Source organism: Rhinopithecus roxellana, chromosome 2 (genome assembly GCF_007565055.1).
Source record: "Rhinopithecus roxellana isolate Shanxi Qingling chromosome 2, ASM756505v1, whole genome shotgun sequence".
NCBI lineage: Eukaryota > Metazoa > Chordata > Mammalia > Primates > Cercopithecidae > Rhinopithecus > Rhinopithecus roxellana.
This window is the reverse complement of record NC_044550.1, coordinates 31,034,773-31,047,444: the sequence shown is the minus strand read 5'-3', so window position 1 is coordinate 31,047,444 and position 12,672 is coordinate 31,034,773. Positions and strand designations below refer to the sequence as shown.

Here is a 12,672-nt window from a genome sequence, read left to right as displayed (position 1 = left end):
GACATGCTTTATACAGGAATCTAAGAGCATTCTTGACCCTTGATCTTTTTTTTTTTTTTTTTGAAACGGAATCTCGCTCTGTCGCCCAGGCTGGAGTGCAGTGGCCGGATCTCAGCTCACTGCAAGCTCCACCTCCCGGGTTTACGCCATTCTCCTGCCTCAGCCTCCCTAGTAGCTGGGACTGCAGGCGCCTGCCACCTCACCCGGCTAGTTTTTTGTATTTTTTAGTAGAGACGGGGTTTCACCGTGTTAGCCAGGATGGTCTCAATCTCCTGACCTCGTGATCCGCCCGTCTGGGCCTCCCAAAGTGCTGGGATTACAGGCTTGAGCCACCGCGCCCAGCTGACCCTTGATCTTTATAACATGTAAAATGCCTAACTAGCAACTAGATCAGAAATAGCATCGGGGCCACATGGCTCTGGAATATGACCATGATCTGGTTCCTACATCTTTTTATCATAGTTTTCCTTGGCTGAGAAAGTAATCCAGTACCAAATGTTGTTAAGTGAAGATATATTATGCTAGAGAAAAAATTAGAAGAAGAGAGTGTTCTACTTTTAAGAATAAACATACATTTAACTGTCCTTGGTTCTTTGAAAGGAGATTAGAAGTCGATAGGGGAAACAAACTGCAAAGTAGAATCATTCTGAAATATGTCTGCCTGAGCCAGTTAGAAAGTTCTATCCCACACATTCCTTACTTAGTACATCATGAGAAGACACTTATGATATAAATTTAAGTTGCAGAATAAATTCTAACAGAGCCCTCAGGGACATTTTCTTTTCAGTGTGGATTCTGATAACTGTATATCCATTTTAATCATTAAGATAGAAAGCTAAGCCAGGGATGGTGGTTCATGCCTGTAATCCCAGCAGTTTGGGAGGCTGAGGTGGGTGGATTGCTTGAGATCAGGAGTTCGAGACCAGCCTGGCCAACATGGCGAAATCCCATCTCTACTAAATAAACAAAAGTTAGCCGGGGGTGGTGGTGCATGCCTGTAATCCCAGCTACTCAGGAGGCTGAGGCAGGAGAATCACTTGAACTTAGGAGGCGAGGTTGCAGTCAGCCAAGATTGTGCCGCTGCACTCCAGCCTGGGTGACAGAGCGAGACTCCATCTCAAAAAATAAAAATAAAAAGAGAAAGCTAAAAAGAAACCATTTGGTTATAGATCAGATATTTCGTTTATCTGTTTGCAAGTTATTATTATCTCGTATGTATAATTTTTCTTTTGGATATGTCCTTGTTCACTGACTTGTGCTAATCAAACTTGATTATTAGCTATTCTTACAATATTGATTAAGGATAAAGTTAAACAATGTAGGACATTATCAGGACATTATCTATAATTTCTTAAATCATCAGGTTGTGTTCCTAGAATTGCTGCATTGTGTTAGGTTGTAGTATCTCACAAGGGCATATACTTTGGGGCAGTTAGAGTGAGGTCATGTGAGCCAAAGTGAGGATGGAGAGAAGGTACAGGTAGATTATGAAGGTGGAATTAAAAGGATTTGTTTATTAATTGAGGGTAAAGAAATAAATGAATGAGGGTTCATCTGGAAGTTCTACACTGAATAGGAAACATGGGAGGAAGAACATGTTTGTGGAATTGTAGGAGTTTGATTTTGCAGGTTATAATTCGGTAGTGACATATCTAAATGTATGAAGCATTTCCTTTTTTAATCTATAATACTGCAATCTCTTTATTATGTTTTATGTATTTACGTGTCTATCCCCAGTGAACTTCAGGCATCTTACAACATGGACTATGCCTTATTCCTTTTTATATCCTTGACATTTTGTACAGAACCTATGACACAATGGCATTTAATATTTGTCTGATGAGTTTAAGATGCATAAAAAGCATAAAGGAAGAGATATCCTGTGGGCAGTTAGAAATGCTATTCTTGAAGTGGAAACATAGGTTAGGAAATAACTTTTTAAAAAATTTTATTAAACATGTATACATCTAAACATATATATGGTACATCCTATGTGCTAGGCACTATTGTGCTTTATAGATCATTTAATTCGCATAACTCAATTATCATGAAGTAGATATACTATTCCATATTCAGCTAAAAAAAAAAAAACTGAGAAAAAGACAGGGTAAGTAATTTGCTCAGGGTCTCACACCTGCTAAAAGACAGAGCTGGGACTGCATCCTAAGCAGTGAGTGGGTAGTGCTGATAACACCTACACCAGGCTGCTGCAGCACTAGATAAAATAAAAAACAACTGCTGCTCTTTGAATGCCCACTCTCTGCCAGTTACTGTGTGCTCTAGGTGCTTTACATGGTTTACCAGTTAATCCTTACATCCTTACAAGTTCAAAAGCAAATGATGTTTCAGTCTTACAGATGAAGCTCAGGGGATTGTTCTCAGTAAAGATCAAGTATATGAAACAAAAAATTGTCTTTTTCAGCTTATTCTACCAGATTCCATGAAAGTATTGCCAGTGTACATGAATTGCTTGTTGAAAAACTGTGTGCTACTCAGCAGACCAGAGATCTCAACCGATGAACGAGCATACCAGAGACAGCTGGTCATGACCATGGGTGTGGCTGACTCTCAGCTTTTCTTCTACCCACAACTTCTGCCCATAGTAAGCATGCTGGGGTGGTGCATTTCCTAGAGGAGGCTAGAAGGGAATCATATTTTGTGCTTTCCCATATGTTATATCTGAAACATGTTGTTCTTAAGAGGAAAGTTAAAGTCACAAATGCCTTCAAAATATATGGTGTGGGATTTCGAGCAGGGGCTCTTTCTGCAAGTTGCTTATGTGCATCAGTATGTGCTCATTATGGTGAGGGGAGGGAATCTGAGGAGTTCTGCATTCCCTTCAGTCTGTTTTCAGCACAGAAGTTAGGGCATCCTGTTAAAATAATTATCAGCTCTGGCCGGGTGCAGTGGCTCACGTCTGTAATCCCAGCACTTTGGGAGGCCAAGGCGGGCGGATTGCCTGAGGTCAGGAGTTTGAGACCATTCTGGCCAACATGGTGAAACCCCATCTCTACTAAAAATACAAAAAAATTAGCCAGGTGTGGTGGCATGCAACTGTAATGCTAGCTACTCGCGGGGGCTGAGCAGAGGAATTGCTTGAACCAGGGTGGTGGAGGTTGCAGTGAGCTGAGATAGTGCCTCCAGCCTGGGCGACACAGCAAGACTCCGTCTCAAAAAAAAAAAAAAAAAAAAAAAAATTTGTCAGCTCGTATCACTCCTCCGCTCAAAACACTCCAGGATTTCTCATCTCAGTAAAAGCCAAAGTTCCTACCATCCTGGCCCAGTGCTGTGTGTCCTCCCCTCCCCTCCCTTCTAGAAATCTTCTGTTACTCTCCCTTTCCCCATCCCACTTCAGCCACGCTGGGCTTCATGCTGATCCTCAAGCACTCCAGTCGGGCCCTTGCTTTAGGACCTGTGCACTAGCTTTTCCTTCCATCTGAAATGGTCTTCTCTAGTTGTCCCCATGGCTCCTTCTCTTACCTCCTCAGGTTACCTTCTTAAAAGTTCTTGGGCTCCCTGGACTACCCTAGTTAAAATTGTCCCCACCTTTACCAGCGACACATCCCATCCCACTTTCCTGCATCTTTTCTTCATAACTCTTAACACCATCTATATTCTGTATATTTTACTTATTTTATGTGTTGTCTCTTCCTGCACAAAACCATTTGCTGCACAAGGTGGGGATTATTGTCTAATGACTGGAATAAAGTCTAGCACATGATAGATACTCACTAAATATGCACTGAGGGAGTGGGGGGAGAAAAAAGGAAAGGAAAAGAGAGAGGAAGTAGGGAAAGGAAGGGGAAGAAAGGAGTTTCTAACTCTCTTGTCTGTGCCTGCCCAGCACATGTTAGATGTCAAGAGTACAATGTTACCTGCTGCTGTTCGTTGCTCTGAGTCCCGTCTTTCAGAAGAAGGAATATTCTTACTGGCTAATGGCCTACACATGTTCCTATGGTTGGGAGTAAGCAGCCCACCAGAACTGATCCAAGGAATATTTAATGTGCCATCTTTTGCACATATCAACACAGATATGGTAAGTATTTTTTTCATTGCTTTTGTGGTAATATGAAAAATATCAATTTTTCATATTACCACAAGTGTTTTTACTTATGTGCAGTGAAATATTATAGAAAGAAAAATAATAAGGCATATATTTCTGTATATGAAAGAATTTCATGTTTTGATCAATATCAGTTAGCTTGTATAAGGTTATTTGTATACTTTCAAACAACTAAAATATATGACTTTAATAGAAAATGCTAATACTTCCAGATCATTAACTATGTGCCAGTCTCTGTACTCTAAATACTTAAATATACCATTTCAGTTAATTGTCGTAACAAATTAGTGAGATGGATATGATCTCAACATTTTACAGAGGAATCAGTTGAGGCTTGGAGACAAGTTCCTTCAGGTAATAAAATGGCAGAGGTGGGAACTGAATTCAGTTCTTATGCTGTGGACTCACCCCTGCTGCTGAACTGCATACTTAAAAGAATGTAGAAATCTTTCATAGGTGTTTGGCTACAGACTAAATCAGATTACTGAGTTAACAAATAATAATTCCATAAAAACAGACTATACACCCCTTTGTTGCAATAACAAAAGAAATTGTGAGTTTAATGTTAAATTAATACAAATGACCATTTTAAAGTATCTTAGGAAAACCCAGCTTATAATTTGTACAAGAGTCAACATTTATTGCAAACCTTATTTGTAGACCATTGTTGTGTGAGCATCACTGCCAGATGGCTGTTGTCTGACTCTGATAGTGGATTCCAGTAGAGTTCAGCAGATAGTTTCCTGAAGCCTCACTTACGTTGTGGCAAGATGGCTTAAGTCTAGTTGTTGAACCCAATTGTATGAAGTACGGTGTATCAATATATATAGCATCTTGCAGAAAGAGGCAGGATTAAAATTCAAGGCCATGACAGGTGATCAGTTTAGAGAGCCGCATATTCATTAGGAATGTCGAAAGTGTATTTTTAAGAGAATTCAAGGGTATCCATATTCCAGTTAGAGATTGGTTTTAAGATGAAGATTTGGAACTTGATACCTGCATATGTTTGAAATTAAGAAATGATTATAAATGCAATTTTAAAAAATTCAGTAGGCAAAGAACTATGAAAAATTTTTATATAAAAGTTAAGGAAGCTTCCTCTTGTAGTATATTGACATAGTAAATGCTGAATGCATAGTTGCTGAACTGAACATCCACAGGAAATAGCCAGTGTCTCTATCACAAGGCAGCAGATTGGTAGGTCTGCACTTACATCAGCATACTGGTATTTCCTTGACTTTCATCAACAAAATGAAACAACGTTAAAAACCAAATGTAAGCTACTTTCTTTTTAGAGGCAGTTGGCACTTTAAAACATATACATGAAGAATCCTTATGTTGTTTGTTGAATTAATAGATCTACCATAATATGCAACATAATGCATATAGGGGATGGGAGTGTGAATATAAATAATGAATTTTTTGTTTTCCTTACTACTGTGAAAAATATTGACCATAAACTTTCCCTGACACTTGAGGTTTATGGTGAAACATTCAAACTCACATGTTCTCTGGCTAACTCATGATGATGCATTGGCTCTTGGCATCTTCTTGCTGAGAAGCAAACATTAGCATTTTACTCTGTCTTAATGGAAGAAATGTAAGTCAAAATCCTTCATATCTCCTGGATGCCATGTGCAGCTGGATTGGCCTGTAGACCACTAGCCAGATTTCCAGAATATCTAAGAGGCTGCATTCCCTTTGAGAAATCAACATTTGGTAGTTTGTTTTAATGCTGGAACAGTAGTACTTGGATGGAATTTTCCATCCACTGAAGGAATAAAGTACATTCTTTTCTCTCACAACATAGCCTTGAATCTTGAAAAGGGATCAAACTTTCACAGGAAGTTGTTTGCATAAAACATATACTGTTGTCTCTAGGTATCCATGGGGAATTGGTTCCAGAACTGTCTATAGATACCAAAATCCACAGATGTTGAAGTTCCTGATATAAAATGGCATGGTATTTGCATATAACTTGTGCATATACCCCCATATATTTTAAATCATCTCTACATTACTTATAACACCAGCTGGGCACAGTGGCTCACGCCTATAATCCCAGCACTTTGGGAGGCTGACGAGGGAAGATTGCTTGAGCTCAGGCGTTCGAGACCAGCCTAGGCAACATAGTGAGACCCTCTATTAAAAAAAAAAAAAAGATTACTTGTAACACCTAATACAATGTAAAATGCTATGTAAATACTTGTTGAACTATATTGTTTACAGCATAATGACAAAAAAAAAAAACCAATATCCATGCTTTTTCAGTACAGATGCATTTTTTACAAATATTATTTTTGTCTGTGGTTGGTTGAATCCATGGATGCAGAACCCATGGATACAGAGGGCTGACTATGTCTGTGCTGTGTCACTTCAGTGATGTGCATGTGTCAAATTCCAGAGGAAGAGTTTTTTTCAAAAGACAAATAATTGTCTTCTGTCATTTATGGTAATGGATGCCAATAATAATTTTTACTGCATTTTCCCCCCAGTTTTGGTTTTCAGGTAATGAACCACACCAATATTCAAGTACATGGTTTTAGAAGGATGTTTGTAACATTGTGATAATCTCATATTGCTACTTCTATCTAAATGTTATAAACTGTACTAAAACTTTGATTTTCTTATATTTAAGACATTGCTGCCTGAAGTGGGAAACCCATACTCTCAACAACTCAGAATGATAATGGGTATTATCCAACAAAAGAGGCCATATTCAATGAAGGTAAGAAAACGATTTTATTTTTCCCTTTATTCAAGTGTTAAACATTTTATTAAAGATGTAAAATGCACACCCCATGTTTTTATGAAGTGATCTTTGATTTTAAAAACTCACACCATCACAAATCTAAAATAAAAGTTAAAAAAACCCTCACATTAACCTCTAAGTATATCTACCTACTTATCAGTCACAAACATAAACAGCTATTACCATGGGTTAACTATGGGGTATCTTAGTCAGTATTAACTTCATGATTTAATAGCAATTGGTATCATTAACAGACTTGGAAATGACTTTTCTTCTGGTGCCTAAAATTACTTAATTATAGAAGTATCATTTAGAACATTTGTAAAATTTGATTTATTACAATGTTTAATTTATGATCTCTGAAAAGTTTTGTTATTCTTGTCCTTCCAAGCCCTTCTAGCCTTTTCTGAGTTTGAGTAAAAAAATTTAATATGTCTAGAACCTAAGAAAATTATATCTTGTTGCCACCTTCCAGATACTTACTTGTTTTCCTTCCCAAGCTCAATATTAGAGTCTCCTGGGATCTAGAATGTATAGATGATGATGTGCTGTGTAACACTGCTTACTGAAGAGCTATAAGACACTCACCTGGAGGCACGTGTCTACAAGTGCCAGTGTATTTATGGGGCCAATTGTCTCCTGAAATGTAAATGTGATGTCAGTCTAAACCAACATTCGTAACTGTGAAAGTAACTCATGCATGCAAACATCAACTTTAGGTAGAGCTTAGGTAAATTGAACTTAGGTAAATCTGGATGAATATACAACTTTTCTAGAACAGTTTTCACACCACACAGCACCTATGTGGGTTCAGTTTAAGCCTAGAAACATGTAACCAGATCTTGAGTCCAATGAAATGCAAATTGAAAGCCACTGGTATTTAGAATGCATAGCAATAATAATTCACCTTCATCCCAGCTGCAGCAACTGCATCCCTCCAACTGGCCATTTGCAGAGAAGAGGCAGGACTGAGCATGGAGATCATCCTTGTGCTCAGTAGTTCCTCCTTCAGGGAAAAACATTAAACTTTCTCTGCTTTCTCCCACCTGTTCCAACCTCTTACCAAAGTTATGTCAGCTTTGGTTATAAAACCATCTGGGGGTGAGCTTCAAATATTACATGTGAATAAAATATTAAAGACCTGTGTGATAAAACAATTTTAGCTTGAATACTTAAAGAATCAGATTTTCTTATGTATTACCTGCAAATGTATCCATCTGTTCATAGAGTGCTATCTCTATAAAGAATTTGAAATATTTAAAATTCACAGACGTCAGAGTTGAAAGGAATCTGGGAGATTACCCGGCTTCCTATACCTACCTGCACATCACAGACATGAAAGTGAGGCTCAAAGAAGCTGACTAGCTTGGTCAGGGTCTCACAGCTGGATCATAGCAGATACAGGGCTTGTACTAGGGGCACTTAGCATTCCACCTTTTCTCTGACACTTGAAAACTGACTCAACAAAGGAAATGAAAACATACTTTTAAAAGGTTAAGATTAAGTAGGAGAAAAGAGTTGGTATGGAAGGATCAAGAATAGTAAAATCAAATCTAGAAGGAAATGTTACCTTCCAGATTATGCTAATTACTTTTCCAAAAACTCAGTCCTCTTAGACCTTATTGTCTGATTATTCTCATACATGTGGGGGAACAACAAAAAAAAAGATTTCTACTACAGTATGTCTACAGATGACCGAAACCAAGTGCCTTCCTGATAAATTCTAGTCCTGCCCTGCACGGTTCTCTGCAAATGTTTTTTATTCTCTCTCCTTTCACTTGTATTTCCTAGAGTATTCCTTTACCATTGGCCCTTTTCCACAGTTTACAAGCTGTTCAAATCTACCTTCATAGAAGCTGCCACTTCTCCAAGATTCTGCTTCCCTTTCCTCATTCATTCTACAAGTATTTATTGAACACTGGCAACATCCCAAACATTCTACAACCAAGCTCCTTGAAAAAGTCTCTATTAACTGCTCTTTCCTTCCCATCTCTCCAGTTCTCTGTAAACTGCCAACTTGCTAAAGACAATTGATTCTCAATCCTTTTACAGCATGTACAAGGTTGACTACTTCCTCAAATGCTCTCCTGTCAGCTTTTAAAACATCTCCTGCTCCTGATTCTTCTTTCTCAGTGACTCTTTTGCATTGGCTTCTCTTCATTCATCTGTCACTTAAGAGTTGGTATTCCCCGAAGGTTGTACCATGGCTCTTTTCTCGCTGAACATGTTCTACCTGGGCCTTCCTAATCACTGCTTTAGCGATTCCCTGTGAGTCAGCCAATGAAAGATGAGATTGGCTTTTGAAGCACATTAATTCTATAAGACCTCTGGTAAGGTGACCCAGAGAATGTCACATTCAGAGTTAGCCAGTCTTCCCTTGGAGAGGGCACACAAGCAAGGAGGTAATAAGCAGTGATTATTTTAATGTTCTCCTCCTACTCTATAGGACCATCCCCCCCTTAAGAAATGTAAAGCGGGGACATAAAGACGGATCTGCCAATCCATACCAGCATGCTTTCCTTTTATTGGTGTGGGTGTGCCCCTTGAAGAGACCATCACTGTGTCAAGACAGGCCAACACCACTTCCATGACTCCACTCCCCTGAGACCTTCCACTATACTTTCTGTGTCATCCAGACACCTGTAGATAGTCAAATGGTGGGGTAGGATATTAATCACTATAGTTTAAAGTTAAGTTTCTCCCAAGGCTGAAATCCAGTCCCTGTTCTACTTACCACCTCAGCTCATAGCCAGACACTTTGTCAGAGGAAGTTGTACAATGAGCACCACACAAAAACAAAAACGAAACAAACCCAAGTGAATGGCAGCAATAGAAAATACTTCAGATGAGCAACCTGAACTTATTTCTATTAATTTCCATAAAGAAAGTAAATTCTAAAGAAATTGGAACTTCAAGTCTTTCCTCCTTCAGTGTCTTATCCTGCCCAGTCTCAGCCCGAGTTGTGTCAGAGGCTAGACCCACACTGCCCCTACCAATCATGGACAATAGTAAAGTTGTAGTGGCATGTGGGAGAGGGTGGATAAAACATAAAATGAAAAGAATCTTGACTTCAGGTTCATCAGGAGGCAAATCTTAAACTTTGGAGCGTGTAGGAGTGGAATCTGCCTATGCACACAGCTATTCCAGTGCCAACTCCCAGTACCTACAGCTAACATCCAAAAGCCAAGGCATCACGCATATCTGCATCCACATGGAATTAGCTGAGTTGCAGCAGCAGCAGTTGTTCTTATGTATTATTTTTACTAGGTCAGGGGCAATTTAAGACTTAACAGACTTGGATCCAGGCCAAAATGTTATAAAAGAAAAAAGCAAGTGGTGGTGACAGAATTATTCTACTTGATAACTAAAAAGCATAGAATGCAAAAGTAGGGAGGGCCTTGCCCTCCTAGCCAAAATTGCACATACCTTCCCCACTGCAGCTGGTGAAGGGGCTAACCGCATGTGCTTCCCTATTGCAGACCTTTCTGGTGGGTTTACCTCCTGAGAGGAAGAAGTGAGAAGTACCCTGGCTCCTCTTAATTATATAGGAGGCAGGTGGAGAGGCACTGTTGTGCATGTATAGATCAGTTAACCCCACTTGTGGCGCAATAAATATGAAATTCTGACCATTCAGATCATCTGCCTTGACTTCCTCAAATAGGAATACAGGTGTAGAAAGAAGGGCTCAAAGTGTTCATGACAAAACTGGCTCTCTTCTGGGCTTCTTCCCTCTGGGCTTCTTCTAGAGCGGCACTCTCCAGTAATGCAAATGCATATGCAATTCTATGTTTTCTGATGACCACATTTAAAAAGAAAAAAATCATTTAAATAATTAATTTAACCCAGTATATCCAAAATATAATTTCTAATGTAATCTGTGTCATCAATTATTGAGATATTTTTACATTTTATTTTTCATACTAAGTCTAGAAATCCATTGTGTATCTTATATTTACAGTACATCTCAATTTGGATGAGCCACATTTTAAGTGCTCAATAGTATGTGTGGCTGGCTGTTGTACTGGACAGCACAGGTCTAGAGAATCATGATGAGCAAAGAACAGAAGTTCTCCCAATTTTCCCTGCATGTTAACCTCTCTAGCATCTCTCCAATCCACCCCCTTTCCACCTCCATTGCTCTAATTCAGAACCTGATCATCTCCCACCCAGACACTTCAAACCACTTCCTATCTAGTGTCCCTGTCTCACGAATATATTGTACATACTGCTGCCACTTAATTGACTCATTTCATTCTTCTGCACCTTCACTGGATCACATTTCCTACAGAAGCCCAAACTCATTATTATGATAATTTGTCCCTTTTAGAAGCCTGTGATAATTTACATGCCAGCCATAATTGTATCTCTGGTACATGGTACATGTATTCCAGTATGGAATACTCACTAGCCCTACCCCTATCCTTTAAGGCTCAGGTGACAGTTACTATCATTGTGAAGCCTTTCCCATAACACTCTGCTTAGGTTTCATTTTTGCCACTTAAAATTGTATGTCTTGGGTTTTGGGGTTTCGGGGTCCATGCCTCTTTCCACTCTAGATATTAGGCACTTTCCCATAATCCTCCATAGCCTCACACATAATAGACATTCAATAATGTTTGCCAAAATTGAAACAGACAAAATTGAGACATTTTCAAATAACGTTTATAACCAGGTGCTGTTACTGTTTGGTTTTTTCCTAGCTCACAATTGTAAAACAGCGAGAACAGCCAGAAATGGTTTTCCGACAGTTCCTGGTAGAAGACAAAGGACTTTATGGAGGCTCTTCTTACGTGGATTTCCTTTGTTGTGTTCACAAGGAGATCTGTCAGCTGCTTAATTAATTGAAACTTCTGTCACTGATGTTGCATTTCTAAGGAGACAGCCTCCTTCTTGGTGCCTAATTTTCTAGATGATAATAGGCTAGTTTTGATTTCTTGCTCATTTTCAGAATAACTTTCCAGGAAGAGATGGCATTTAGAACTTCAGCTTTGGTGCTCAGGTATAAAGCCAATTAAGGTACAATGGAACCTTAAGGTATAAAGGGAACAGTCTATTTCTGATTGCACAGTTTCTAATTTTTAAAACTGATGTGGTTTGCATTTCATAAAAGGCAAAGTTTACAGAACCATAAACATTCTCAATTTTCTTTCTTTGTGCTAGACATATAAATTATTTCTCAAACTGTATAGATTTGGGGTAAAAAGTTGTCTCAGTTCCTCTCCCAAAATCAATGAGAAAAAAAAAAAAAGCTTAATTTTTACATTATACCTAATTTTTTAAAACCATGTAACTCCATTGAACACATTTTTCAACTTAAGGTTTGCATAGCAGACTTTTAATAACCTTGGGATTTATCTGGTAGAACAATATGTGTTCTACTTTTTTTTTCATAATTATATATTGTGTATGTTCAAACTATTTTCCAGTTGTTTTGTCTATAAAACTGTGTTTATCAATATGCTTAATGGTTCTTTGTACAATTTGGAAAGTTTCTACCTGTATATAATGGATCTAAACAATATCAATAAATCACTTCATATACTCTTGGTAGTTTTATTTATTTATTTATTATGTATTTTTAGGTCTTGAGAAATAAGGGTAGTATTCAAAATGTCTTGGCAAAAAGTTGTTTGGGTAGCTCACTAAGATCAAATCAGGAAAACAAAATTTTCTTTTTTTGTTGAGGGTTAAGGAATACTAGGCAATAAATCTAAGAAACATCATAGTGTGCTTGAGAAAGGCATTTCAAAGTTCTCTAATATGTTTTTGTGGGCAAAATAAATAGAAATAGGCTACGTGAAACCATTATTAATGAATATGACTAAACCTAGGAGAACGATTTTGAGTGATGTCACAA

The 12,672-nt window shown here is 38.3% G+C and overlaps 1 protein-coding gene across 3 annotated transcripts in view; it reads left to right on the top strand.

The window, feature by feature from the left end:
* Positions 1-12,361, top strand: part of SEC24D (SEC24 homolog D, COPII coat complex component) — a 112,332-nt gene extending 99,971 nt beyond the window's left edge. For 2 of the 3 annotated variants that reach the window (XM_010364856.2, XM_030917614.1), the window contains exons 20-23: positions 2,423-2,602; positions 3,845-4,036; positions 6,702-6,791; positions 11,516-12,361. In XM_010364856.2, coding sequence (XP_010363158.2) covers positions 2,423-2,602; positions 3,845-4,036; positions 6,702-6,791; positions 11,516-11,656 — 603 coding nt within the window. In that variant the 3' untranslated portion in view covers positions 11,657-12,361. The remainder of the gene's footprint in view (positions 1-2,422; positions 2,603-3,844; positions 4,037-6,701; positions 6,792-11,515) is intronic. The other variant, XM_030917622.1, reaches the window with a different exon arrangement.
* Positions 12,362-12,672: the final 311 nt, after the last annotated feature.